The sequence below is a fragment of the Haliotis asinina genome, chromosome 6, assembly GCF_037392515.1.
Source record: "Haliotis asinina isolate JCU_RB_2024 chromosome 6, JCU_Hal_asi_v2, whole genome shotgun sequence".
Classification (NCBI taxonomy): domain Eukaryota; kingdom Metazoa; phylum Mollusca; class Gastropoda; order Lepetellida; family Haliotidae; genus Haliotis; species Haliotis asinina.
The window spans coordinates 34,129,078-34,156,335 of NC_090285.1; the positions used below are offsets into that span (position 1 = coordinate 34,129,078).

A 27,258-nucleotide genomic window follows, 5' to 3' on the forward strand; every position below is an offset into this window, starting at 1 on the left:
AGAATAAGATGGAGGAATGTAAAGAGAGCACAAATTGAAAACAATGTGCGTATTGAATAGCCACAGCTTGAAGAGGTGTGTTGAGAGAAACAGGACTGTGAATTATGCCTTGTCTTACTAGTATTGAAGCCCCCCCGGTTGCCCCAGCCCCGTAGGTGAAAGGAAATGATACGAATCATAGTGTCTGATTTTCAGCTGATCTGTACGTTTTAAATATGTTTCCTGTAAGCAAAATACCGATGGTAACTTGTGATAACAATTGCAAATCATTGAAATTGTTCCAAAGTCCTCTGCAGTTCCACTGGATTACTGGCTGATAACCGTTCATGGTGGTGTAACTGGTGAACGAGGTGATCGCCTACTCCCTTGAGTAGAGACTGGAGGGCTGACCTCCATGTCCAAAGGTTCAAATCGATTTTGAACCGAAGCAGGGGCTGAGGGAGAAGAATGCACTTCCAAGTTTTGTATGGCCCTAGCCTTTCTTCTCATTTGCTTCTTTTCTGTTTTCGACACTTGTACTGGAGTTTCTCTTTTAACATTGTCTGAGTGTTGGTCAGTTGGACATCTGTTTGTGTTTCGGATAAGGATGTGTCCACTTCAGAAGGAACTTGTTCCAGAATGATTTGATCATCATTCACCCAACCGATCGACGTTTGGCATTGAGTAGAAACTCTGGAGGATTTGGCAACAGGTAGAGGGCTAGAGGAAACTACAGCTGAGTAAGAAATAGACGAAGTCAGAGATGAAAACATTTTGCTTCGTGGTAAGAAACACTGTTTGTATGTTTAATTTTCAGTATTTTGGATTCTCGTTCAAAGACAGGTCATGATTTAGATGAGACTGCATGCACCAGTTGACACATCTGCATGATTCATTCATTCAGAACTCTCATAAGTGCCACCGCAACGGTAGCAAACGGAACTCTTTGCATGACAAGACTTAGTACCATGCTCAAATCTTTGGCATTTGTAACATCTGAGTGGATTAAGCACGTATAGGTCCACTGCAATGTTGAAATAACCAGTTTTAATAGACTTTGGAATGGTCGGACAGTTAAATGTAAACAGGTAGGTATTTGTTTGTATTATATTGTTGTCTTGCTTTTTTGTGACACACTCCACAGGTGTGGCACCCTGCGTTCCCAGTTCAGCTACAGTTTCCTCCTCACTCATAAACGAAAGACACTTCGTCCGATCTCGAACACTTCCTCTACTTAAGTTCAATGTTCTGTGCACCGAGACATATTTATGAGAAATATGTACTGCTTCAAATATAGCTGTAGTATGACACACAGAAACTGCAAAACTCACTTAAAACCGTTCTGCTTTTTTTGTCAAAAATATAATATCGTTGAAAAAATGATTTAGCCTAGTAATCCCAATTAGGCTATTGAAGTAGAATTTAGTACTTTACCGTATTCGTGCCGCTCTGTTCAATCCTTTCGTAAAGGATGAAGGACAGTAAGATTATTAGAATATTACAGTTATAATTTAAAACTAGCATTGGAAGTTAAAACTGATAGCATTATGTGGAAGCACCCGTGAAGAGCCACCTCCTCATGGTGGGTGCTGGGTAGCGCTAAGTGCACTTCTCCCGTGTGGACCCGGGGCAGAATGTGTCCACAGCACCCCATTGCTGGCGACCAAACTGGGCAACCTGTTTGCCGTGGGTTGCGTCCCGTGTTGGTGGAAGACGGTAGTCTGGTGGTTGAGGGCAGTGGGAGCTTGAACATTGTTCCTTTTGCTCAACACACCACTTTGGCCCTTACTTCACCTAGACGGGTGGTAGAATCGGTCACGCCAAGCCCTGAGCTACAACTATGTAATGCTCAAAATTTATGAAACCGTTAATTTGATTTTTCATGCTTGGCTATTTTGAGATTGTAATTTCAAATGCATCATTTTATGTATATTTTTGCCTAGAGTCGTATGCCCAGAAGCCGGTGGTTCATGGACCAATCTGGCGGAACTATAATAGATGATATATTTTCTTAATTTTTCTGATGGAGTATATCATCCGGGTATCCTTGGTGCTGCAAGGTGGAGATCCGTTTGGTTTTAGCATTGTCCTTGTGATACTACCCCGTGGTGGGTGGGGAGCCCGGATGACGTATCATTACCACTTAACACTTAACATGGAATACCAAACCCCAAGCAAAAAAAAACAACTTGACAATGATTATGATGAACAGCGACCTTCGAAATCCATTGATTACTGGCCTCGTTTCCTAATTCTTGAAACTCTTGATCAAACTCCATTAAAGCTGAATCCGTTTGCTATATCAAAGGGTGTCCACGGAATAGCAGGAGAAATTAAACACGTGAAACGCTTGCGTTCAGGATCTCTGTTGCTTGAATGTAATAGAAAACAACAAGCAACCAACCTGCTGTCCACTGACATGTTTGATGGAGTTTCGGATAAGGTCTCTGCACATAGAACTCTGAACACCAGTAAAGGTATTGTAAGAGATCGAGACCGTCTATTTGCGAAAAAATGATGACGTTGTTCCAACAAACACGTATCTATTTTCGTTTTCTGCACCAAATGCGCCAAAAGCAATCAGGGCAGGTTACTGCAATGTTAACGTTGATTTGTACATCCCCAAACCTTTGGTCAACTGATCCTATTGAAACATATGCCTCCATCACCAGAAAACCATCAGAAGCAAACCTAAAGGAAAATACTTCACCAGTAATTATGCTGTCTCCTGCCTGTTGATATGGATAAACACTGACGCTTCTGAACTTTCTCCTGAGCAATCAACACAAGCTGAAAAATCACTTTCTGCTCAGTAGAACCTCTCCCAGCAACCTCGACCGCAACCTGAGCCAAATGAGAAACAGACTGGAAAAACAAAAATCAAATCTATATCGGACACTATTAAATAAGTTTGGATCACTGGAAGATATGGATGTATCTGATAACATCCATCCTCGGGCACATAGCTTGTCGCCCTCCAAAAGGGTATGGGGTAGATCCCCAATCGACCCACCAAAAAGATTCCAATTTCTATTCCAATAAAATAGTACAGTGATGAATATGCACTTTCAGCTTTCTGTCTGCAGGCAACCCATTTGAAGCAGACGGACACTTTTAATTTACGACAGTTCGTTGCATATAATTATTTTTCACCTCCGGGTGACAGAGCCACTGGAGGATCTTCAATCCTTGTCAAGCAGGATGTTATCCATAGTCCTGTAACACTCACGACGAATCTGCTAGATGTTGTAGTGAGACTAACTCTTCACGTCACCTTTACACTATGCTCTATTTACACTATGCTTCAGCACCCCAGCAGTCTGATCTTCAAGCTCTATATGACCAACTTCCTAAACCTTGCATTGTAACGGGTGATCTCAGTGGCCATAACCAGCTTTGGTGTGGTACAAACACAAACTCTAAAGGTAAATTACTGGAAGACTTTGTCTCCAATAACGACTTGTGTATATATAATGACGATTTCAGCACTTCTGCATCCTGCAACTTACTCTTGTCTAGATTTGTCTCTTGCAGACTCAAACCTCTTACATGAATTTGATTGGTCAGTCCACAATGACCTCTGTGGAAGTGACCATTTTCCAACTATCTTATCAGAAATTAATCCATCTGATTCTCCATCTTGTACTAGATGAAATTTCTCCAAGGCAGACTGGTCCTTCTTTAAAATGTTATGCACATCTAAACTAAGGCCGGAATGTTTCAGTGATGTATCTGATCCTGTTTGGGTTTTTTTCTGACACTTTAAATGAAATAGGTGATGAGTCCATACCAAGGTCCTCTACCTCTCCACATGTACTGAAACCATGGTTCAATTCCGATTGTAGGCAAGCCAGAAAAGCGAGGAAAAGCCAGAACATTATTTCCGCCATCATCCAACTGTCCACAACTTAAATAAGTTTAAAATACTCATTTCGAAAGCCCGTCGTACCTTGAAACAAAACAAACGGCGATCTTGGAGGAACTATGTCTCCAGGATTAATTCACGCACGTCAATATCCAAGGTATGGAACATGGTTAAAAATATTGAAGGCAAAGGTTCCAAATCTTCAGTTCACCATCTAAAAGATTGTGATAATTTGATTACTGACAAATCTCAAATTGTAAATAAAATTGGCGAAACACTTGCCAAAAATTCTTCATCGGCAAGTTATGTAGCTGCGTTTCAGAAATATCTGAAACAAGAGTAAAAAAAACAAAACTTAATTTCGATTCCAATAATGGTTAAGATTATAATGAAGTCTTTTCATTACATGAATTATACACAGCGCTTGAGCAACCTCATGACACTGCAGCGGGTGATTATCATTATCAGCTTCTGGAACACTTGCCTGAACCATGTCTGGTCACACATTTAGATATATTTGATAAAATATGGACATCTGGAAAATTTCCTCCTTCATGGCGTAATGCCATTGTGGTCCCATTACCAAAACCTTGCAGGGATCATACAGATCCGTCGAATTACAGATCCGTCGATATCTCTCACCAGTTGTGTCTGTAAAACCATGGGGCGAATGGTAAATATTAGATTAATTTGGTATCTGGAAACCAATAACCTCATTACAAATATTCAGTGTGCAGAAGAACAGAAGTACCAATGATCATTTGGTACGTTCAGAATCCTTTGTCAAAAATGTTATTGTAAATAAACAACATGCAGTATCGATATTCTTTCACACCACCTGGAAGCATGGCATTGTAAAGGATTTACGTGATGTTGGGTTGAGAGGTCGTTTACCTCATTATGTATCTCAGTTTTTAACCGACAGGCAGTCCGAGTGGGTTCAATCCTGTCTGACCATTATAAGCAGGATCAGGGTGTTCCACAAGGCAATATTTTGTCTGTCACATTATCTAGTATTAAGACCAACAGTTTATCCAATGTTTTAAGTGATTCCATTGACGGGTCACTTTTTGTGGATGAGTTTGATATTTCTTGTCTTTCAGAACTTCACCTATTATCAGTCTCTACGTTGAGGCCGTTAAACCATCTCTTACACAACTTCGTATAAAATTGCTATTACAATACATTACTAAATTATATTCTAATGAATCTAACCCTGCCTATAACTGTGTGTTCAATCCGATTTATGAGGATTTGTATAACAAAACGTCTTCTCTTGTTCCGCCTCTAGAGCACAGAATTAAACCATTTATTTCTTACAACATAAACAAGAATATCATCATTTAATAAACAAATATAACAATTACAAATCCTTATTCACAGACGGGGCAAAGAACGGTGGCGCAGTGGCTTGTGCCACTGTCATTGGATCCAGAACAATATCTTCTAGACTACCGGATAGCAGGTCTATTTTCACAGCTGAAGCTAACGCCATATCAGTGGCTCTTAAATATATTCAAATATATTCACCCTAAACATAAACAATACATAACCTATTCAGACTCTCTTTCTTGTCTTCAGGCAATTAAAAAATTATCATGTATACGTAAGCATCCACTTTTAATAGAAATTATTGAACTTGATAATGATCTTGCTACTGGCCAGTACGACGTCGTCCTTTGTTGTTACACAGCCACGTAGTCATTTCTGGTAACATGATGGCCTATCTTGCTGCCATAGCAGCACTCAACACATTTGTGACACCACTTCTTATTCCATACTCTGATTACAAAGCTAGCATTCGAACTTACATCCGTGATCTGATGCAGAAGAAATGGGACACCCAAGCAGGTATAAATATATTACATGAAATAAAACCGTGTATTGGTTGCACCTACTTGGGTTGTCAGTCCGGATATGAAGAGGTTATTTTACGACGATGCCGTATTGGCCACACAAGATATACACATAAGTATTTGTTTAAAGGTGAGGATCCTCCGTTTTGTATTCCTTGTCAAGCATATCCTGCTTGACTGTGTTGAGTATTCCATCACAAGGGATCAGCATTTTATTTCACGAACTATGAAGGATCATTTTAGCAATATTAGTCCTCGTTTAATTATTTCAGTTTTAAAGGAATTACATTTCTTAATTTAATTGTAAATAGATCAATATTTTATAATTAGAAGATTAAATTAGTTAGTGGTTGTACCCTCAAAGGAGGTTGAAGTACTGTAAAATAATTGTCCTCCTTAAGTCCCCAAACGTTTGAAGTAAAGTTAAGTTTTCCAGGTGTTTAGTCGTAAAATAAGTGTTCTTTTACTGTATGGCTACATTTGTCTAAATTGCTAACAGCTGAAGGGATGATGAAAATCTATCTAGGGTCCATGCAGAAAACAAATGTACTGTAAGTCCCCATGGTCCTTAGTATGGTAATCTACCTTCAGTTGTTGCCAACCTATAGCTCATTTTTATATTGTTCTGTCCTCTATAGATACATTGTTTCAGGTCTAATGACTAGTTTTACATTCTTTTCTGTGATATTCTAGTTAGTTTTAATGTCCTTCGTTGACAGGTTTTTACAATGTATGTGTTATTAATTCATTTGTATTTCTATAATTAATCGTCCTCGTCACGATATGGCTGCAATATTGCCGATGTGACGTTAAATATTAACTCACTCACTCACTCACTCACTCACTCACTATGTGGATAGTACAATATAAAACCTGGTTATAAATTGCCAATAACTGAAGGTAGATTGCTACCTACATTGATCCCAATTGGATTTACATCATCCCTTCAGCTGCTAGCGATTGTAAGAAATGTTAGCGAAAACTAAAACAACAAGCACGCTACGTTTTGAAATCCTGGTAAGCTTAAAACGACTGTAAAGTTTTGGCACTTAAGTACCCTTTCAGGAAGATAATGATTGTAACAATAAGTGTACAGTACTTTAACCCCCAGTAATTCAGAGCGCAAGCGTTTGTTTTTTTACCTCACCTGTCGATGGTTATCAATCACTGCTTTATGGCTAAGACAAAGATGTATTTTGCAAGGTCTCAAGAAGAAATGTATCCCTCCATGATGATGCAGAAATATACCATGACCGCATTACACATGACTGCGGTGTATATGAAGAATACCAAAACTCTAAACTCCTAAGGTGTCGCCTACACATACAGTATATGGGTTCCATGAGTAAGCGAACGTTGCAGATGACCGGGATATAAGGTTAATTGCTCCATGTTGTATAGTATACGAAATGAATCGAATCAAGCTTGCTTTAATTGTCCAGAAGCATCTGTCTCAGAAACGGTACTGGAATCTTCACAATCCGAAACACACATCGCTTTACCATGTGAGAACTGCTGAAAGATTATCAAGTCGTCCTTTGGAACAAACGCAGAGTAACTCAATATATAGTGAGTTCATCATCTGTCCTGCGGTAACAATAATTGTCCAAAACCACCTTATGCTAATAAGGAAATACCACTCCCAAATAACATTATCGGTTCGAACTACACTTAGAAATGGTCATGTACGAATTTAACAGTTAACTGGCTTAAAAATATTGCTCTGTAGCTGGCATACACTTGTCACTGAATACCTCAGTACTGGTGTGAAAACAGGCATGCATGATACATGATACGTAACATTTGTTCTTTTGACTGAAATCAATGCAATGCTTTTTTGAGCATCATATCACATAATGTCAGAAAGCACGAGTCTGGTAGTGACAGGGGTTACCGGGGTCACATAACCGTTCTCCCCATGTTGGCTGTTTTAATATTAGCACTTGAACCAAAAATATGCATGACACTTTATAACAATAACGTTCTCTTTAATCAAATCATTGCAATGCTATTTCAGAATCATTTCATGTCGGATGGGACAAGTCTGGCAGTGACAAGGGCTACCGAAGTCACATAACCGTTCTCCTTGTTGGAGAAATTAACCTGGATCTGGACAGAAGTAGAGTTCAACAAAGTGGCAGGGACCTCAAACTCCCAAACATCCATGTTGGTATATACGTCACTGTTGTGTCTATCTGAGTCATACAGCTTGAAGAAGGAGTCAAGAGTTTGGCTGTTGAGGGTAACAGATTTCACATAGTTGGTTTCAGTAGTGAGCCAACTAGTTGAAACTCGCAGATACGCACTTTGGATTTCCCCAAGCGCAAGTGAGATGGTTGTAACAGCGATGTTGTCCTTGATAGGTATGATAACATCTGCTCCATAATATGTCGTTTCATTGAGAGTGACTTTTGGCTGTTGGTTTGACGGAATCTTAAATGTAAAGCGACACGTTGCTTCAGGAGGAAGTTCAACCAGTCCTTGAGTTTTCCCGATGTCAAAGGGTTCGTTGAAGGTGATGACTGGATACCAGTTGTCCTTGATGGTGATACAAGTAGCCTCGCCCGTGGTCGGTGTGATCCAGTCGTCTTGGAAAATTAGCTTGACGGTTTGCGACTGTTGTGAATAGCTGTGAAGGAGAATGACGGTTTCATTGTTCAAGGGACTGGCCATTGCTAGAGGGGACACAGTTCGTTCCTGTCCATCCGATTGGCTGGAGGTTCTGATGAAGGCATACGCAGACGTGAAGTTGTTCCAAAACTTGAAAACGTCGACCAAACGTGTGGCGTTACCATGTTGGGTGAAAAGCGAATAGTTGAGACTGTCATGTCCTGGACGTTGTTCGTTGTCCAACAAAAATACAACTGTTCTATCAATGTATTCTCGGAGACCAAATTGGGTGAATCGGTGGCCATTGATGCAATAAATTGTTGAAAAATCGACTATGCCCGATGGAGCATATCTGCTAATACCCTTTACTAGCCCGCGACCATATTCACTAATAATAATGGGGATACTTGTTCCTTTCTTTCGATGGACATAGCTTTCAAGGAGGTCAATAAATGCTACCAGACGCGCTTCGTTATTGCCAGTGAATTTGTGAGTTTTCCCCGAAACGACCAGGGAGTTGTATGAATGAAAGGAAAATACATCTAACTGATCTAATGTGATATCCAGAAACTGTACCAATTTTGGCCAGAAGGAGAAGTTATTTTTGTCTACTTCGGTATGATATCCTGTCATTGTTGGACCAGCCACTTTGATGTTAAATCTGGAATGGAGTTTCTCAGCAACTGCTTTGTGGTAGCTGCTGACAGTAGTGGTGAAATTCATGATATCCCATTTAACATCTGGTTCATTGACGACCTCAAAGTAGGGCGGGATCTGACCTTGGGTGTAGTCATAAACTCCTTGCACCATTAGCGTAATGAACTCTGCAGCAGCATCTACGTTGTTGGGAAAATGACCTTGATGTTCTGACTGGTTGATCCAGGTTGGCCAGTTAAGCGCTGAAACATATTAACAAACAACCCATGAATTCATACTGCTGCAGTGATGTTGACGCTTTCATCGAAATGTACCCGGATATTTAATTCCGATATGGATGCCTCATGACTACTGATACTCATATCACGTATACGTAGCAGGATAAGGTTGTCTCCTATTTTCGCGGTAAACAAGTATTTCTGCCAAGATCGCCTGGTACTCAGCGGTAACTGACCAGTAACTAGAAAGTGGCCCAAGAGTTCGAATGATTAAAGTTTGCGATGTAACGCCTATTGGTGAGTTTTTACCAACTCGGACAAATCATAACCTTTTCCCTCCCTTTCTGACAGGATTCCTCATAACGTTACTTTCTCGTAATACCGCGAGAAAAGGAGAAGCCTCATCAGTGGCGGACGACCTTGTTTCCATCGAGCTCAAGAGTGGCAATACAGCTGATGGATCAAGGAACTGATAGATGCAGATGTTTGAGGGGGAATCGCTTCATTTAAAAACAACACGCATTCTTTTGCATTATTTTTTCAGCTGATATCCGTAAGTACAGAGAGAATAGGAAACCCCAGTATACATTTCTTGTTTTCAGGATTATGCACTTACATGTTGACACCATGATCATGTCGTTCGTGTAACCCCTGTTAATGTTGGCAAGGTACACGGAGAACAGTTCCTGCTGCTTGGTGACGTTCTTCAGGTAGTTCGGGTCTGGGTAGCCACTACGATTAGGGTCCTGTGGCCACTACAAAATAAACGATTTCCATGGATGACCGTCCCTAAAAATTGGTTGAAATTGCATATTAATACTAATGCAAATGCTTCTAATCGTGTTTAAAGCAAAAGGAAGATTATACCAAAATATCACAAACAATATACACATGCCTGTTCCATAACATCTGAGCAAGTAAATTTAATTTACTTCAATTCAAACACCAGCAGACGTTCCAGACACGTAACAAACCCAAACCTAATCACCGGTCATCCTGAAATTAACGTCTATCCAAGTGACGGATCAATGACTTCAATTACTAATATGTAGATCGCTTCGATAGGGCTTACATGGATAAACAGAAATTCAATGCAAAGAACATGATGTCATGCATGTAAAGACAATATAATATACAATGGTTATAGTGTCATAATGCAGAAGACCGGATTCAACATCTCGTCCAACAAATGTTGTACACACGCGTACAAAGGAACAGAAATCTCACATCTTGAAAGAGATTGTCATGTACATCTCTGTTCATCCAGCGTCCACTGTCAGTTCGAATACTGCGACAACTTGGTATCAGGTATTCATGTTCGAGACCATTGTGCTTGCTCCATCTGTCAGGCTCATAGCGAAGATTACCTCCCTGTGCCAGCCACTGAGGGTGAATGGTCACAGTCGTGTTACTGTATACAGTAGTTATTGATAGACTCAAAATGAAAGCAACTGGCGTCAGTTTCATTTTCCTTGGTCTGCAGTGCTTCCCAACAAAGGTAATAATTAGTTCAGTTGGAGACGCGGTGTCTTAAATAGCTCAGATGTTTGCCGCTGATAAGGTATCACTGGCATATTGCAGCTACACCACACTCGTGGAGCGTGATCAGCTGCACAGTGTCAGCTGTTATTTAGGTTCGTTTGTGGTTTGACTATTTTGTATCTGATTCTACATGAATATACATGGTTTAGGGAATGCGCTATTTTCGCCCTCCCACCGGGATGACCTTCACTAAACTAACTTCAAGTACATCGATAGATTATACTGACGGACCTTTGAAGATTTATTTAATAATGATGGTCCGGACTCATTACTTGGGGAAATAGTAGGTGTTCATACACAAAAAAATAATAGGTGTTCATACAAAAAAAGCAAAAGCATTAAAACCAATATTCAGTCAAACAAAATCAAAATATCGTCTGCTTTCAGAATAAAATCCAAAATGATAACACAAACAAGTGTGAATGCATACAAAAATAATTCAAATAAAGCATTAAAACAAAGTAATATTCAGTCGAACAAAATCAAAACATCGTCCGCTTTCCGAATAAAAGAAAAATTGCAAGAAAAATATATTTACGTTCATTCATTGTTATGTCAAAGCAGATTAAGGAGCTGATTGCTACGTAATTTTCATTGGAAACATTTTCAGCTGTCGTTGATGATGTAGCCACTGGTCTTGATCTGGTAACAGAGGAATCATTAACACAGAAGAACGAGGTGAAACCTTCTGACCACATGAATAGAGTGTTGGATTATCAATCCAAACAAAATGACATTTTTATGAGAGTGAGTTAATATTTAACGTCACATCGGCAATATTGCAGCCATATCGTGACGAGAACCATTAATAATATACATAAGAGAGAATGGTTAAAAAATCTGTCAACGAAGAGCAGTAAAACAACTAGACTATCACAGATAGGTATGTAAAACTAGTAATTAAATCTAAAACAATTTAACTCTAGAGGAGGATACAATATAAATACGGGCTATAGACCGCCAACAATTTAAGGTAGATCACCATACCAGGGTCCAGTACCTTTGCTACCGGCATGGAGCCTAGATGGATTTACACCATTCCTTCAGCCGCTGGCGATTGTACGAAAGTTTAGCTAATTTTTTTAAAAGAACAAATATACTACGTTTGAACTCGGGTAAGCAAAAATTAAACTGGGAAACGTTTGGGGACATACGTACCCTCTCAGGAGGACAATAATTTTGCGATACTTTAACCCCCTTTGAGGATACAGCCACTAACAATACCAGTTGCTAATTTATACTACCAATCATTGAAATAAACCTGTCTACAACACATTTATAAAAATTCAATCATGAAATCAATTTCTTTTAAAAAACCAATAATTAAATGAGAACTAACAGTGGTAAAAAGATCCTTCACATTTTGACATTGAAATATGTAACCCTTGTGATGGAGAATTCAACACAGTCAAGCAAGATATGCTTGGCCGTGACTCTCTGATGACAGGGGATACAAAACGGAGGATCCTCACCTTTAAACAGGTGTGTATCTTGTGTACCAATACGGCATCGTCGCATGATGACCTCTTCAAATCTAGACTGACAGCCCAAGTAGGTATAACCAATGTAGGGTTTCATTTCATGTAATTTCTTTATACCCGCCTGGGTGCCCCACTTCTTCTGCATCAGATCAGGGATAACAGATCTAATGGTGGCTTTACAGTCTGAGTATACAATAAGAAGTGGTGTCACAGATTTGTTGAGAGCTGCCTGGGCAGCAACATCAGTCATTGTCATACCAGAAATGCCTACGTGACTGGGTAACCAACAAAAGACAATGTCGTATTGGCCAGTAGCTAGATCATTACTCAATAAATTTTATTAAAAGTGGATGTTTACATGATAAGTTTTTAATAGCCTGAAGACAAGAACGAGAGTCTGAATAGGTTATGTAATGTTTATGTTTAGGATGTTTCTGGATATATTTAAGAGCCGTTAATGAGGCGTTTGCTTCAGCTGTGAAAATAGAGTTGCTATCCGGTAATCTAGAAAGATATTGTTCTGGATCCAATGACAGTGGCACAAGCTACTGCGCCACCGTCCTTGGACCCATCTGTAAATAACGATGTATAATTGCTACATTTATGTATTAATTGATTATATCCTTGTTTATATTGTAATTCATTAGTTTCTGATTTTTTCAGTGATGTTAATGTTAGATCAATTTGTGGCCTAACCAACTGCCAAGGATGAGAAGAAAGAAGACGGGAAGGAGATATACTTTCCAGCTCAATGCCGGCAGAAGAAATAAATGGTTTAATTCTGTGCCCTAGAGGCGGAACAGGAGTGAGTGAGTGAAAATGGGCTTCACACACTGTACCCATATGGGCAATCGAACCCTGGTCTTCGGCGTGGCGAGCGAACGCTTTAACCATTAGGCTACCCAACCGCCCGAACAGGAGAAGACTTTTTGTTGTACAAATCCTCATAAAGAGGATTAAAAACACAGTTATATGCAAGGTAAGACTCTCTAGAATAGAGTTTTGTGACGTATTGTAACAATAATTATATGCGGCGCTGGTTTAAAGATGGCTCATCAGTCTCTACATAAAGACTGGCAATAGGAGAAGTATGGAAAGATCCAAGACACAGTCTCAGACCTTGATGGTGAATTGAGTCAAGTATTTCCAGGTTGCTTTTGCAGGCTCCACCATATACGATGGAACCATAATCAAGTTTGGAAGGGATTAATGCCCTGTATAATTGAAGGGGAGTTTTCTGATCCCCTCCCTACATAGAATTCGCAACAACTTTCAGCAAGTGTAGGGCTTTCAGGCATTTATTTTTCAAATACTTTATGTGCGGTAAAAAGGTCAAGTGGTGATAAAAAATTTAATAGGAATTTAGCTTCCTTTACAACCTGTATAGGTGTGCCATCTAAAACTAAGTCTGGGTCTCTGTGAGATTTGTATTTCCTACAGAAGTGGACACAATTTGTTTCTAACTTATAAATTTAAATCCATTTTCTAACGACCATATGCATTTATGAATTCTAAATTAGACATAAGTGTATCTGCCTTTCAATAGTATTCACATTTTTGCCACGACATGAAATGTTAAAATCATCCACAAAAAGATCCCTATCAATGGAATCATTTAAAACCTTAGAGAGACTATTAATTTTAATGCTGAACAATGTGACAGATAAAATGCTGCCTTGTGGGATACCCTGATCCTGAGAATAAATGATCACACAGGGTAGATCCCACTCGGACTTGAAATTGCCTGTCAAAAAATTGCCTGTTAAAAACTCGGATATGAACTTAGGCAAAACGCCTCGTAATCCAAAATCATGTAAATGCTTTTAAATGCCACATTTCCATGTATTGTCGCATGCCAATACGTTTCAAAGTAAAAAAGGTAGACTCTCCATGTCGGTAATTGATAACTGCATTTTTTTACAAATGACTCTAATCGAAACAAATGGTCAATGGTACTGCAATTTTTCTTGACTTTCTGGATCATGTTCCATACCTTATTCTTTGGCGTACGTGAATTGATTCTAGATACATAATTTTGCAAAGATTGGCGTTTATGCTGTATGAAGGTACGCCGCGTGTTAGCATTTAAGATTGTAAATTTGTTGACATTATGGGCCATAGGATGGTGATAATTCTGCGCCCTTTTCCTTGCCTTCCTAGCTTGCTTGCAGTCGTTGTTGAACCATGGTTTACGGATGTGGGGAACCACATAGGACTTCGGAATACACTCATTGGCTATAGTGGTTAGTGCATGGGAAAAGCATTTCATAGGATCAGTTTTTCTCTACATAGTGTTTCGTATAAAGATCAGTTTAGAACATATGTCATATTTGGGATTTCACTTTCATAGTAGAGTACAAATTCCAGTACCTTTTTTAGTTGAGGCCGATCCGGGATTCGAACCCGCACCCTCAGAGTGCCAGTTGCCCTTGTAAAGTTCCGTCGTGATGATGGAGGAACATCAGTAGGATGTACAGGTTGTAGTGAGTGAGTGAGTGAGTTTAGTTATACGCTGCACTCAATAATATACCAACTATATGGTGGCGGTGTGCAAATAATCGAGTGTGGACCAGACTATCCAGTGATCAACAACATCGATCTGCGCAATTGGGAACCGATGACGTGTCAACCACGTCAGCGAGCCTGACCACCCGATCCCGTTAGTCGCCTCTTACGACAAGCATAGTCGCCTTTTATGGCAAGCATGGGTTGCTGAAGGCCTATTCTACTCCAGGAGCTTCACGGGTCTTTACAGGTTGTAGAAGGGTAGGGAAATGATCACTACCACAGAGGTCATCATGAACTGACCATTCAAATTCATTAGGCAGAGTTGTGTCTGTAAGTCAAAAATCAATGAAGAGTATGCGCCAGTACTAGGATGTAAATATGTTTTAGAAGTATCATTCAAAATACACAAATCATTGGCGAACAAAAAATGTTCCAAAATCTTTCCCCTACTGCTGGTATGCGTACTTCATACAAAAGAGGATTATGTGCGTTTAGATTGCCCATTATAATACAAGGCTTTGGGAGCTGGTCATAGAGTGTTTGAAGCTCAAGAAGAGAAGAGAATAAGATGGAGGAATGTAAAGAGGAATGCACAAATTGAAACCAATGTGCGTATTGAATAGCCACAGCTTGAAGAGGTGTGTTGAGAGAAACAGGACTGTGAATTATGCCTTGTCTTACTAGTATTGAAGCCCCCCCGGTTGCCCCAGCCCCGTAGGTGAAAGGAAATGATACGAATCATAGTGTCTGATTTTCAGCTGATCTGTACTTTTTAAATATGTTTCCTGTAAGCAAAATACCGATGGTAACTTGTGATAACAATTGCAAATCATTGAAATTGTTCCAAAGTCCTCTGCAGTTCCACTGGATTACTGGCTGATAACCGTTCATGGTGGTGTAACTGGTGAACGAGGTGATCGCCTACTCCCTTGAGTAGAGACTGGAGGGCTGACCTCCATGTCCAAAGGTTCAAATCGATTTTGAACCGAGGCAGGGGCTGAGGGAGAAGAATGCACTTCCAAGTTTTGTATGGCCCTAGCCTTTCTTCTCATTTGTTTCTTTTCTGTTTTCGACACTTGTACTGGAGTTTCTCTTTTAACATTGTCTGAGTGTTGGTCAGTTGGACATCTGTTTGTGTTTCGGATAAGGATGTGTCCACTTCAGAAGGAACTTGTTCCAGAATGATTTGATCATCATTCACCCAACTGATCGACGTTTGGCATTGAGTAGAAACTCTGGAGGATTTGGCAACAGGTAGAGGGCTAGAGGAAACTACAGCTGAGTAAGAAATAGACGAAGTCAGAGATGAAAACATTTTGCTTCGTGGTAAGAAACACTGTTTGTATGTTTAATTTTCAGTATTTTGGATTCTCGTTCAAAGGTCATGATTTAGATGAGACTGCATGCACCAGTTGACACATCTGCATGATTCATTCATTCAGAACTCTCATAAGTGCCACCGCAACGGTAGCAAACGGAACTCTTTGCATGACAAGACTTAGTACCATGCTCAAATCTTTGGCATTTGTAACATCTGAGTGGATTAAGCACGTATACGTCCACTGCAATGTTGAAATAACCAGTTTTAATAGACTTTGGAATGGTCGGACAGTTAAATGTAAACAGGTAGGTATTTGTTTGTATTATATTGTTGTCTTGCTTTTTTGTGACACACTTCACAGGTGTGGCACCCTGCGTTCCCAGTTCAGCTACAGTTTCCTCCTCACTCATAAACGAAAGACACTTCGTCCGATCTCGAACACTTCCTCTACTTAAGTTCAATTTTCTGTGCACCGAGACATATTTATGAGAAATATGTACTGCTTCAAATATAGCTGTAGTATGACACACAGAAACTGCAAAACTCACTTAAAACCGTTCTGCTTTTTTTGTCAAAAATATAATATCGTTGAAAAAATGATTTAGCCTAGTAATCCCAATTAGGCTATTGAAGTAGAATTTAGTACTTTACCGTATTCGTGCCGCTCTGTTCAATCCTTGCGTAAAGGATGAAGGACAGTAAGATAATTAGAATATTACAGTTAGAATTTAAAACTAGCATTTGAAGTTAAAACTGATAGCATTATGTGGAAGCACCCGTGAAGAGCCACCTCCTCGTGGTGGGTGCTGGGTAGCGCTAAGTGCACTTCTCCCGTGTGGACCCGGGGCAGAATGTGTCCACAGCACCCTATTGCTGGTCGTACGAGGCGACCAAACTGGGCAACCTGTTTGCCGTGGGTTGCGTCCCGTGTTGGTGGAAGACGGTAGTCTGGTGGTTGAGGGCAGTGGGAGCTTGAACATTGTTCCTTTTGCTCAACACACCACTTTGGCCCTTACTTCAGCTAGACGGGTGGTAGAATCGGTCACGCCAAGCCCTGAGCTACAACTATGTAATGCTCAAAATTTATGAAACTGTTAATTTGATTTTTCATGCTTGGCTATTTTGAGATTGTAATTTCAAATGCATCATTTTATGTATATTTTTGCCTAGAGTCGTATGACCAGACGCCGGTGGTTCATGGACCAATCTGGCGGAACTATTAATTTCTTAATTTTTCTGATGGAGTATATCATCCGGGTATCCTTGGTGCTGCAAGGTGGAGATCCGTTTGGTTTTAGCATTGTCCTTATGATACTACTCCGTGGTGGGTGGGGAGCCCGGATGACGTATCATTACCACTTAACACTTAACATGGAATACCAAACCCCAAGCAAAAAAAAAAAAAAGAAAAAAGCAACAACGTCAACTTGACAATGATTATGATGAACAGCGACCTTCGAAATCCATTGATTACTGGCCTCGTTTCCTAATTCTTGAAACTCTTGATCAAACTCCATTAAAGCTGAATCCGTTTGCTATATCAAAGGGTGTCCACGGAATAGCAGGAGAAATTAAACACGTGAAACGCTTGCGTTCAGGATCTCTGTTGCTTGAATGTAATAGAAAACAACAAGCAACCAACCTGCTGTCCACTGACATGTTTGATGGAGTTCCGGATAAGGTCTCTGCACATAGAACTCTGAACACCAGTAAAGGTATTGTAAGAGATCGAGACCGTCTATTTGCGGAAAAATGATGACGTTGTTCCAACTAACACGTATCTATTTTCGTTTTCTGCACCAAATGCGCCAAAAGCAATCAGGGCAGGTTACTGCAATGTTAATGTTGATTTGTACATCCCCAAACCTTTGGTCAACTGATCCTATTGAAACATATGCCTCCATCACCAGAAAACCATCAGAAGCAAACCTAAAGGAAAATACTTCACCAGTAATTATGCTGTCTCCTGCCTGTTGATATGGATAAACACTGACGCTTCTGAACTTGTTTCTCCTGAGCAGTCCACACAAGCTGAAAAATCACTTTCTGCCCAGTAGAACCTCTCCCAGCAACCTCGACCGCAACCTGAGCCAAATGAGAAACAGACTGGAAAAACAAAAGTGAAATCTAGATCGGACACTATTAAATAAGTTTGGATCACTGGAAGATATGGATGTATCTGATAACATCCATCCTCGGGCACATAGCTTGTCGCCCTCCAAAAGGGTATGGGGTAGATCCCCAATCGACCCACCAAAAAGATAGTTTATTCCAATAAAATAGTACAGTGATGAATATGCACTTTCAGCTTTCTGTCTGCAGGCAACCCATTTGAAGCAGACGGACACTTTTAATTTACGACAGTTCGTTGCATATAATTATTTTTCACCTCCGGGTGACAGAGCCACTGGAGGATCTTCAATCCTTGTCCAGCAGGATGTTATCCATAGTCCTGTAACACTCACGACGAATCTGCTAGATGTTGTAGTGAGACTAACTCTTCACGTCACCTTTACACTATGCTCTATTTACACTATGCTTCAGCACCCCAGCAGTCTGATCTTCAAGCTCTATATGACCAACTTCCTAAACCTTGCATTGTAACGGGTGATCTCAGTGGCCATAACCAGCTTTGGTGTGGTACAAACACAAACTCTAAAGGTACATTACTGGAAGACTTTGTCTCCAATAACGTGTATATATAATGTCGATTTCAGCACTTCTGCATCCTGCAACTTACTCTTGTCTAGATTTGTCTCTTGCAGACTCAAACCTCTTACATGAATTTGATTGGTCAGTCCACAATGACCTCTGTGGAAGTGACCATTTTCCAACTATCTTATCAGAAATTAATCCATCTGATTCTCCATCTTGTACTAGATGAAATTTCTCCAAGGCAGACTGGTCCTTCTTTAAAATGTTATGCACATCTAAACTAAGGCCGGAATGTTTCAGTGATGTATCTGATCCTGTTTGGGTTTTTTTCTGACACTTTAAATGAAATAGGTGATGAGTCCATACCAAGGTCCTCTACCTCTCCACATGTACTGCAACCATGGTTCAATTCCGATTGTAGGCAAGCCAGAAAAGCGAGGAAAAGCCAGAACATTATTTCCAACTGTCCACAACTTAAATAAGTTTAAAATACTCATTTCGAAAGCCCGCCGTACCTTGAAACAAAACAAACGGCGATCTTGGAGGAACTATGTCTCCAGGATTAATTCACGCACGTCAATATCCAAGGTATGGAACATGGTTAAAAATATTGAAGGCAAAGATTCCAAATCTTCAGTTCACCATCTAAAAGATTGTGATAATTTGATTACTGACAAATCTCAAATTGGAAATAAAATTGGCGAAACACTTGCCAAAAATTCTTCATCGGCAAGTTATGTAGCTGCGTTTCAGAAATATCTGAAACAAGAGTAAAAGAAAAAAACATAATTTCGATTCCAATAATGGTTAAGATTATAATGAAGTCTTTTCATTACATGAATTATACACAGCGTGTGAGCAACCTCATGACACTGCAGCGGGTGATTATCATTATCAGCTTCTGGAACACTTGCCTGAACCATGTCTGGTCACACATTTAGATATATTTGATAAAATATGGACATCTGGAAAATTTCCTCCTTCATGGCGTAATGCCATTGTGGTCCCATTACCAAAACCTTGCAGGGATCATACAGATCCGTCGAATAACAGATCCGTCGATATCTCTCACCAGTTGTGTCTGTAAAACCATGGGGCGAATGGTAAATATCAGATTAATTTGGTATCTGGAAACCAATAACCTCATTACAAATATTCAGTGTGCAGAAGAACAGAAGTACCAATGATCATTTGGTACGTTAAGAATCCTTTGTCAAAAATGTTATTGTAAATAAACAACATGCAGTATCGATATTCTTTCACACCACCTGGAAGCATGGCGTTGTAAAGGATTTACGTGATGTTGGGTTGAGAGGTCGTTTACCTCATTATGTATCTCAGTTTTTAACCGACAGACAGTCCGAGTGGGTTCAACCCCGTCTGACCATTATAAGCAGGATCAGGGTGTTCCACAAGGCAGTATTTTGTCTGTCACATTATCTAGTATTAAGACCAACAGTTTATCCAAGGTTTTAAGCGATTCCATTGACGGATCACTTTTTGTGGATGAGTTTGATATTTCTTGTCTTTCAGAACTTCACCTATTATCAGTCTCTACGTTGAGGCCGTTAAACCATCTCTTACACAACTTCGTATAAAATTGTTATTACAATACATTACTAAATTATATTCTTATGAATCGAACCCTGCCTATAACTGTGTGTTCAATCCGATTTATGAGGATTTGTATAACAAAACGTCTTCTCTTGTTCCGCCTCTAGAGCACAGAATTAAACCATTTATTTCTTACAACATAAACACGAATATCATCATTTAATAAACAAATATAACAATTACAAATCCTTATTCACAGACGGGGCAAAGAACGGTGGCGCAGTGGCTTGTGCCACTGTCATTGGATCCAGAACAATATCTTCTAGACTACCGGATAGCAGGTCTATTTTCACAGCTGAAGCTAACGCCATATTAATGGCTTTTAAATATATTCAAATACATCCACCCTAAACATAATCAATACATAACCTATTCAGACTCTCTTTCTTGTCTTCAGGCAATTAAAAATTTATCATGTATACGTAAGCATCCACTTTTAATAGAAATTATTGAACTTGATAATGATCTTGCTACTGGCCAGTACGACGTCGTCCTTTGTTGTTACACAGCCACGTAGTCATTTCTGGTAACATGATGGCCTATCTTGCTGCCATAGAAGCACTCAACACATTTGTAACACCACTTCTTATTCCATACTCTGATTACAAAGCTAGCATTAGAACTTACATCCGTGATCTGATGCAGAAGAAATGGGACACCCAAGCAGGTATAAATATATTACATGAAATAAAACCGTGTATTGGTTGCACCTACTTGGGTTGTCAGTCCGGATATGAAGAGGTTATTTTACGACGATGCCGTATTGGCCACACAAGATATACACATAAGTATTTGTTTAAAGGTGAGGATCCTCCGTTTTGTATTCCTTGTGATGAAAGAATCACAGTCAAGCATATCCTGCTTGACTGTGTTGAGTATTCCATCACAAGGGATCAGTATTTTATTTCACGAACTATGAAGGATCATTTTAGCAATATTAGTCCTCGTTTAATTATTTCATTTTTAAAGGAATTACATTTCTTAATTTAATTGTAAATACATCAATATTTTATAATTAGAAGATTAAATTAGTAACTCAAACCGTTAGTGGTTATACCCTCAAAGAAGGTTGAAGTACTGTAAAATAATTGTCCTCCTTAAGTCCCCAAACGTTTGAAGTAAATTTAAGTTTTCCAGGTTTTTAGTCGTAAAATAAGTGTTCTTTTACTGTATGGCTACATTTGTCTAAATTGCTAACAGCTGAAGGGATGATGAAAATCTATCTAGGGTCCATGCAGAAAACAAATGTACTGTAAGTCCCCATGGTCCTTAGTATGGTAATCTACCTTCAGTTGTTGCCAACCTATAGCTCATTTTTATATTGTTCTGCCCTCTATAGATACATTGTTTCAGGTCTAATGACTAGTTTTACATTCTTTTCTGTGATATTCTAGTTAGTTTTACTGTCCTTCGTTGACAGGTTTTTACAATGTATGTGTTATTAATTCATTTGTATTTCTATAATTAATCGTCCTCGTCACGATATGGCTGCAATATTGCCGATGTGACGTTAAATACTAACTCACTCACTCACTCACTATGTGGATAGTACAATATAAAACCTGGCTATAGATCGCCAACTGGCTATAGATAACTGAAGGCTGATTGCTACCTACATTGATCCCAGTTGGATTTACATCATCCCTTCAGCTGCTAGCGATTGTAAGAAATGTTAGCGAAAACTAAAACAACAAGCACGCTACGTTTTGAAATCCTGGTAAGCTTAAAACGACTGTAACGTTTTGGCACTTATGTACCCTTTCAGGAAGATAATAATTGTAACAATAAGTGTACAGTACTTTAACCCCCAGTAATTCAGATCGCAAGCGTTTGTTTTTTTTACCTCACCTGTCGATGGTTATCAATCACTGCTTTATGGCTAAGACAAAATGTATTTGTCAAGGTCTCAGGAAGAAATTTATCCCCCCTTGATGATGCAGAAATATACCATGACCGCATTACACATGACTGCGGTGTATATGAAGAATACCAAAACTCTAAACTCCTAAATTGTCGCCTACACATGCAGTATATAGATTCCATGAGTAAGCGAACGTTGCAGATGACCAGAATATAAGGTTAATTGCTCCATGTTTCGTAAAGTATGCGAAATGAACCGGACCAAGCTTGCTTTAATTGTCCAGAAACATCTGTCTCAGAAACGGTATTGGAATCTTCACAATCCGAAACACACATCGCTTTATCATGTGAGAACTGCTGAAAGATTATCAAGTCGACCTTTAGAACAAACGCAGAGTAACTCAATATACAGTGAGTTCATCATCTGTCCTGCGGAAACAATAATTGTCCAAAACCACCTTATGCTAATAAGGAAATACCACTCCCATATGACATTATCATTTCGAACTATACTTAGAAATGGTCATGTAAGAATTTAACAGTTAACTGGCTTAAATATTGCTCTGTAGCTGGCAAACACTTGTCACTGAATACCTCAGTACTGGCATGAAAACAGGCATGATACATGATACGTAACATTTGTTCTTTTGACTGAAATCGATGTAATGCGTTTTTGAGCATCATATCACATAATGTCAGATGGCACAAGTCTGGTAGTGACAAGGGTTACCGGGGTCACATAACCGTTCTCCATGTTGGCTGTTTTAATATTAGCACTTGAACAAAAAATAAGCATGACACTTTATAACAGTAACGTTCTCTTTAATCAAATCATTGCAATGCTATTTCAGAATCATTTCATGTCTGATGGGACAAGTCTGGCTGTGACAAGGGCTACCGAGGTCACATAACCGTTCTCCTTGTTGGAGAAGTTAACCTGGATCTGGACAGAAGTAGAGTTCAACAAGGAGGGAGGGACCTCAAACTCCCAAACATCCATGTTGGTATATACGTCACTGTTGTGTCTATCTGAGTCATACAGCTTGAAGAAGGAGTCAAGAGTTTGGCTGTTGAGGGTAACAGATTTCACATAGTTGGTTTCAGTAGTGAGCCAACTAGTTGAAACTCGCAGATACGCGCTTTGGATTTCCCCAAGCGGAAGCGAGATGCTTGTAACAGCGATGTTGTCCTTGATAGGTATGATAACATCTGCTCCATAATATGTCGTTTCATTGAAAGTGACTTTAGGCTGTTGATTTGACGGGATCTTAAATGTAAAGCGACACGTTGCTTCAGGAGGAAGTTCAACAATTCCTTGAGTTTTCCCGATGTCAAAGGGCTCGTTGAAGGTCATGACTGGATACCAGTTGTCCTTGATGGTGATACAAGTAGCCTCACCCGTGGTCGGTGTGATCCAGTCGTCTTGGAACATTAGCTTGACAGTTTGCGACTGTTGTGAATAGCTGTGAAGGAGAATGACGGTTTCATTGTTCAAGGGACTGGCCATTGCTAGAGGGGACACAGTTCGTTCCTGTCCATCCGATTGGCTGGAGGTTCTGATGAAGGCATACGCAGACGTGAAATTGTACCAAAACTTGAAAACGTCGACCAAACGTGTGGCGTTTCCTTGTTTGGTGAAAAGCGACCAGTTAAGACTGTCATGTCCTGGACCTTGTTCGTTGGCCAACAAAAATACAACTGTTCTATCAATGTATTCTCTGAGACCAAGTTGGGTGAATCGGTGGCCATTGATGCAGTAAATTGTTGAAAAATCGACTATACCCGACGGAGCATCTTTACTAATACCTTTCACTCCCCCGCGACCATATTCACTGATAATAATGGGGATACTTGTTCCTTTCTTTCGATGGACATAGCTTTCAAGGAGGTCAATAAATGCTACCAGACGCGCTTCGTTATTTCCAGTGAATTTGTGCTTTTTCCCCGAAACGACCAGTGAGTTGTATGAATGAAAGGAAAATACATCTAACTGATCTAATGTGATATCCAGAAACTGTACCAATTTTGGCCAGAAGGAGAAGTTATTTCTGTCTATGTCTGTATTATATCCCGTCATTGTCGGACCAGCGACTTTGATGTTAAATCTGGAATGGAGTTTCTCAGCAACTGCTTTGTGGTAGATTCCGACAGTGGTGCTGAAGTTCAAAACCTGATTCTCAGCCTCTGGTTCATTCATGACCTCAAAGTAGGGCGGGATGTGACCTTGGGTGTAGTCATAAACCCCTTGCACCATTAGCATAATGAACTCTGCTGCAGCATCTACGTTGTTCGGGAAAAGACCTTGATGTTCTGACTGGTTGATCCAGTTTGGCCAGTTACGAGCTGAAATATGAATAACACATAATGTATACTGTTTGCAGTGATGTGTGAGTCTTTTCATGGAAATATGCCAATCCGTTTAAATCAAATCATTGTATTTGAAGACATTATGTGTAGGAAATTAGACAGTGGATTTCCGAAAAGCATGTTTACATAATTCTGTGACGCTGAACATATTTTACAGCCCCCCAAAATGCAACGTAGATATTAACATACGTAAATGGCAATATAATAGTTGAACGGTGCAATAAAATCGAGTGCTAAGAATTATTTCCATGTACATCTTTGCATGAATGCATATTGTAGTAACAGAACTTTTATGGAAAGAGATAACCCCGGCGTCTATTGCTGTGGACAGTATGTTTCAGTGATGCGTTTCTCAGGGTTATGTATTCCCACATTCACTCTCAGAATGTTCTTTCGTTTGCCACCTCAATATATATGTTCGTATTTGTAAACACAAAACATCAGGCGATAGGGTACACCTATGAATGCACAAAGGCTACTGTTGTTATACGTACTGCTAATGACATGTTTTCGGGATTATGCACTTACATTTTGTCACATATGTCATATTTGGGATTTCACTTTCTTAGTAAAGTACAAATTCTAGTACTTTTTTTCGGTTGAGTCCCATCCGGGATTCGAACCCGCACCCTCAGAGTCAGGCACCTAATCGCCAGCACACAAAGTCAGCCGCCTAGCCCGCTCAGCCACCGCGACTTCCACTAGGCGGCTGACTTTGTGTGCTGGCGATTAGGTGCCTGACTCTGAGGGTGCGGGTTCGAATCCCGGATGGGACTCAACCGAAAAAAAGTACTAGAATTTGTACTTTACTAAGAAAGTGAAATCCCAAATATGACATATGTTGCATTTGACCACTTTCTAAATGGCATCGTGTAATCATTACATTTTGTCTCCATGATTATTTCGTTCTTGTAACCGCTGTTAATGTTGGCAAGGTACGTGGAAAACAGTTCCTGCTGCTTGGTGACGTCCTTCAGGTAGTTCGGGTCTGGGTAGCCACTACGATTTGGGTCCTCAGGCCACTGTGAGATAAAGGTTAGGTGTCTCAGGAGGACAATAATTTTACGGTACTCTAACCACCTTTGAGGACAATCACAGTTACTTATTTAAACTTCCAATAATAAAATATTTAACTATTTCCAAATCAGTTAACAAATCTAATTCTAACGGGCAATGGTAAAGTTTTGTTTTGGTAAAATACAGCAAATCTGATTCAACATTTTGTTCTGCAAATGTTGGATACGACAATGCATGGAAACTCTCACATCTTGAAAGAGATTGTCATTCAGATCTCTGTTCAACCAGCGTCCACTGTCAGTTCGAATACTGCGACAACTTGGTATCAGGTATTCATGTTCGAGACCATTGTGCTTGCTCCATCTGTCAGGTTCATAGCGAAGATTACCTCCCTTTGCCAGCCACTGAGGGTGAATGGTCACAGTCGTGTTACTGTATACATTAGTTATTGATAGACTCAGAATGAAAGCAACTGGCGTCAATTTCATTTTCCCTGATTTGTAGAATTTTCCAAAGCTCATAACTAGTTCAGCTGGTAGACGCAGTGTCTTATAGCTCAGGCGTTTACCTTTGATAAGGTATGATTGACCTTAATACTGCCACACCACAGTGTTGGAACGTGATCAGTTGTGCAGAGTTATTTCTGCTTTGCCATATGTAGACAGACTGATAGATATACAGATAACGACATAGTTAAAAACAATATATTCGCCAAAGAATGAAAAAAACCTTTTTCTCCATGTGAAGTTTACCCAGTTCGAACTGCAGACTGGGGAGCTTATCCTTTTCCCATTGAGGAGTTAGATATCCCATCGAGCCACCATGACTCCGTTGTCCACTGAAGCATAATGGTATTGGAGAGGACTTGGTGGGGTAGCCTCGTGGTTAAAGCGTTCATTTGTCACATCAAAGCCCCGATTCGATTCCCATCATGGGTACAAAGTGTGAAGGTGTCCCCGCCGTGATATTGTTGGAATACTGCTAAAAGCGGCGCAAATCTATACTCATTCACTCACAAAATTAACTTCTACGACATACAATTATTGAAACAGGATTTTCAGTCATCCGCACTCTCCAAGAGACACATCTAAAAACAAAAGATGCCTTTAGTCTTAGACAGTACCATGGCCATCTCTCATTCTCTCCTGCACTGAGTCTCTGTTTCTTACATTCCACAGCATACATTTGTTCTGTTATGTATTTATTTGTGAACTTTGTTTTAGAATGCCTAATTGTTTGTTGGATTTGCACCTAATTCTTTAACGTTTTAGTTTCGCCTTGCGAATCCTGACGGAAACAAAATTCGAAGTAAAAGTGTCCGTAGACCATAGAACGAGTGTACCAATCCTTGGTGATGGTCATTAGGTGACAAGCTTCTTCGAATAGTTCCGATTAAAAAAAGACTTTGACAGGGTCATTTAGTGTGACACAAGTATCGCGCACATGGGTATTCGTGGTAGGTTCAAGTCCAAATCTCTCCTAGAAACACAATTTCATGAAAACTGTGGTTGACCTTCACTTATTTTGACTTTCGTTCCATTTATTTTTGTCCACGATAAGGAACACCAGCTGGTATGTTTATGTGTTGATAGAATAGCCAGGATGTGCAAGTCACTGTGTGACAACAATGACCTGTGTATACGTTCACAGTATATCTTTGACAAACACATTACCTAAAGCTTACATACTTCTGTCAAATCCAAAATGT

The 27,258-nt window shown here is 39.8% G+C and overlaps 2 protein-coding genes across 2 annotated transcripts; both read right to left on the reverse strand.

Moving 5' to 3' along the window:
- Positions 1-7,719: 7,719 nt before the first annotated feature.
- Positions 7,720-10,682, reverse strand: LOC137287413 (beta-porphyranase A-like). The gene is made up of 3 exons (XM_067819681.1): positions 10,413-10,682; positions 9,802-9,940; positions 7,720-9,209 (listed from the first exon to the last, which is right to left on the reverse strand). Exons 1-3 carry the CDS (start codon positions 10,650-10,652, stop codon positions 7,720-7,722), a joined length of 1,869 nt encoding a protein of 622 aa, XP_067675782.1. The 5' UTR covers positions 10,653-10,682.
- Positions 10,683-23,019: 12,337 nt separating this feature from the next.
- LOC137287486 (beta-porphyranase A-like) lies at positions 23,020-26,071 on the reverse strand. The gene is made up of 3 exons (XM_067819820.1): positions 25,799-26,071; positions 25,417-25,555; positions 23,020-24,509 (listed from the first exon to the last, which is right to left on the reverse strand). Exons 1-3 carry the CDS (start codon positions 26,069-26,071, stop codon positions 23,020-23,022), a joined length of 1,902 nt encoding a protein of 633 aa, XP_067675921.1.
- Between the last annotated feature and the right edge of the window lie 1,187 nt (positions 26,072-27,258).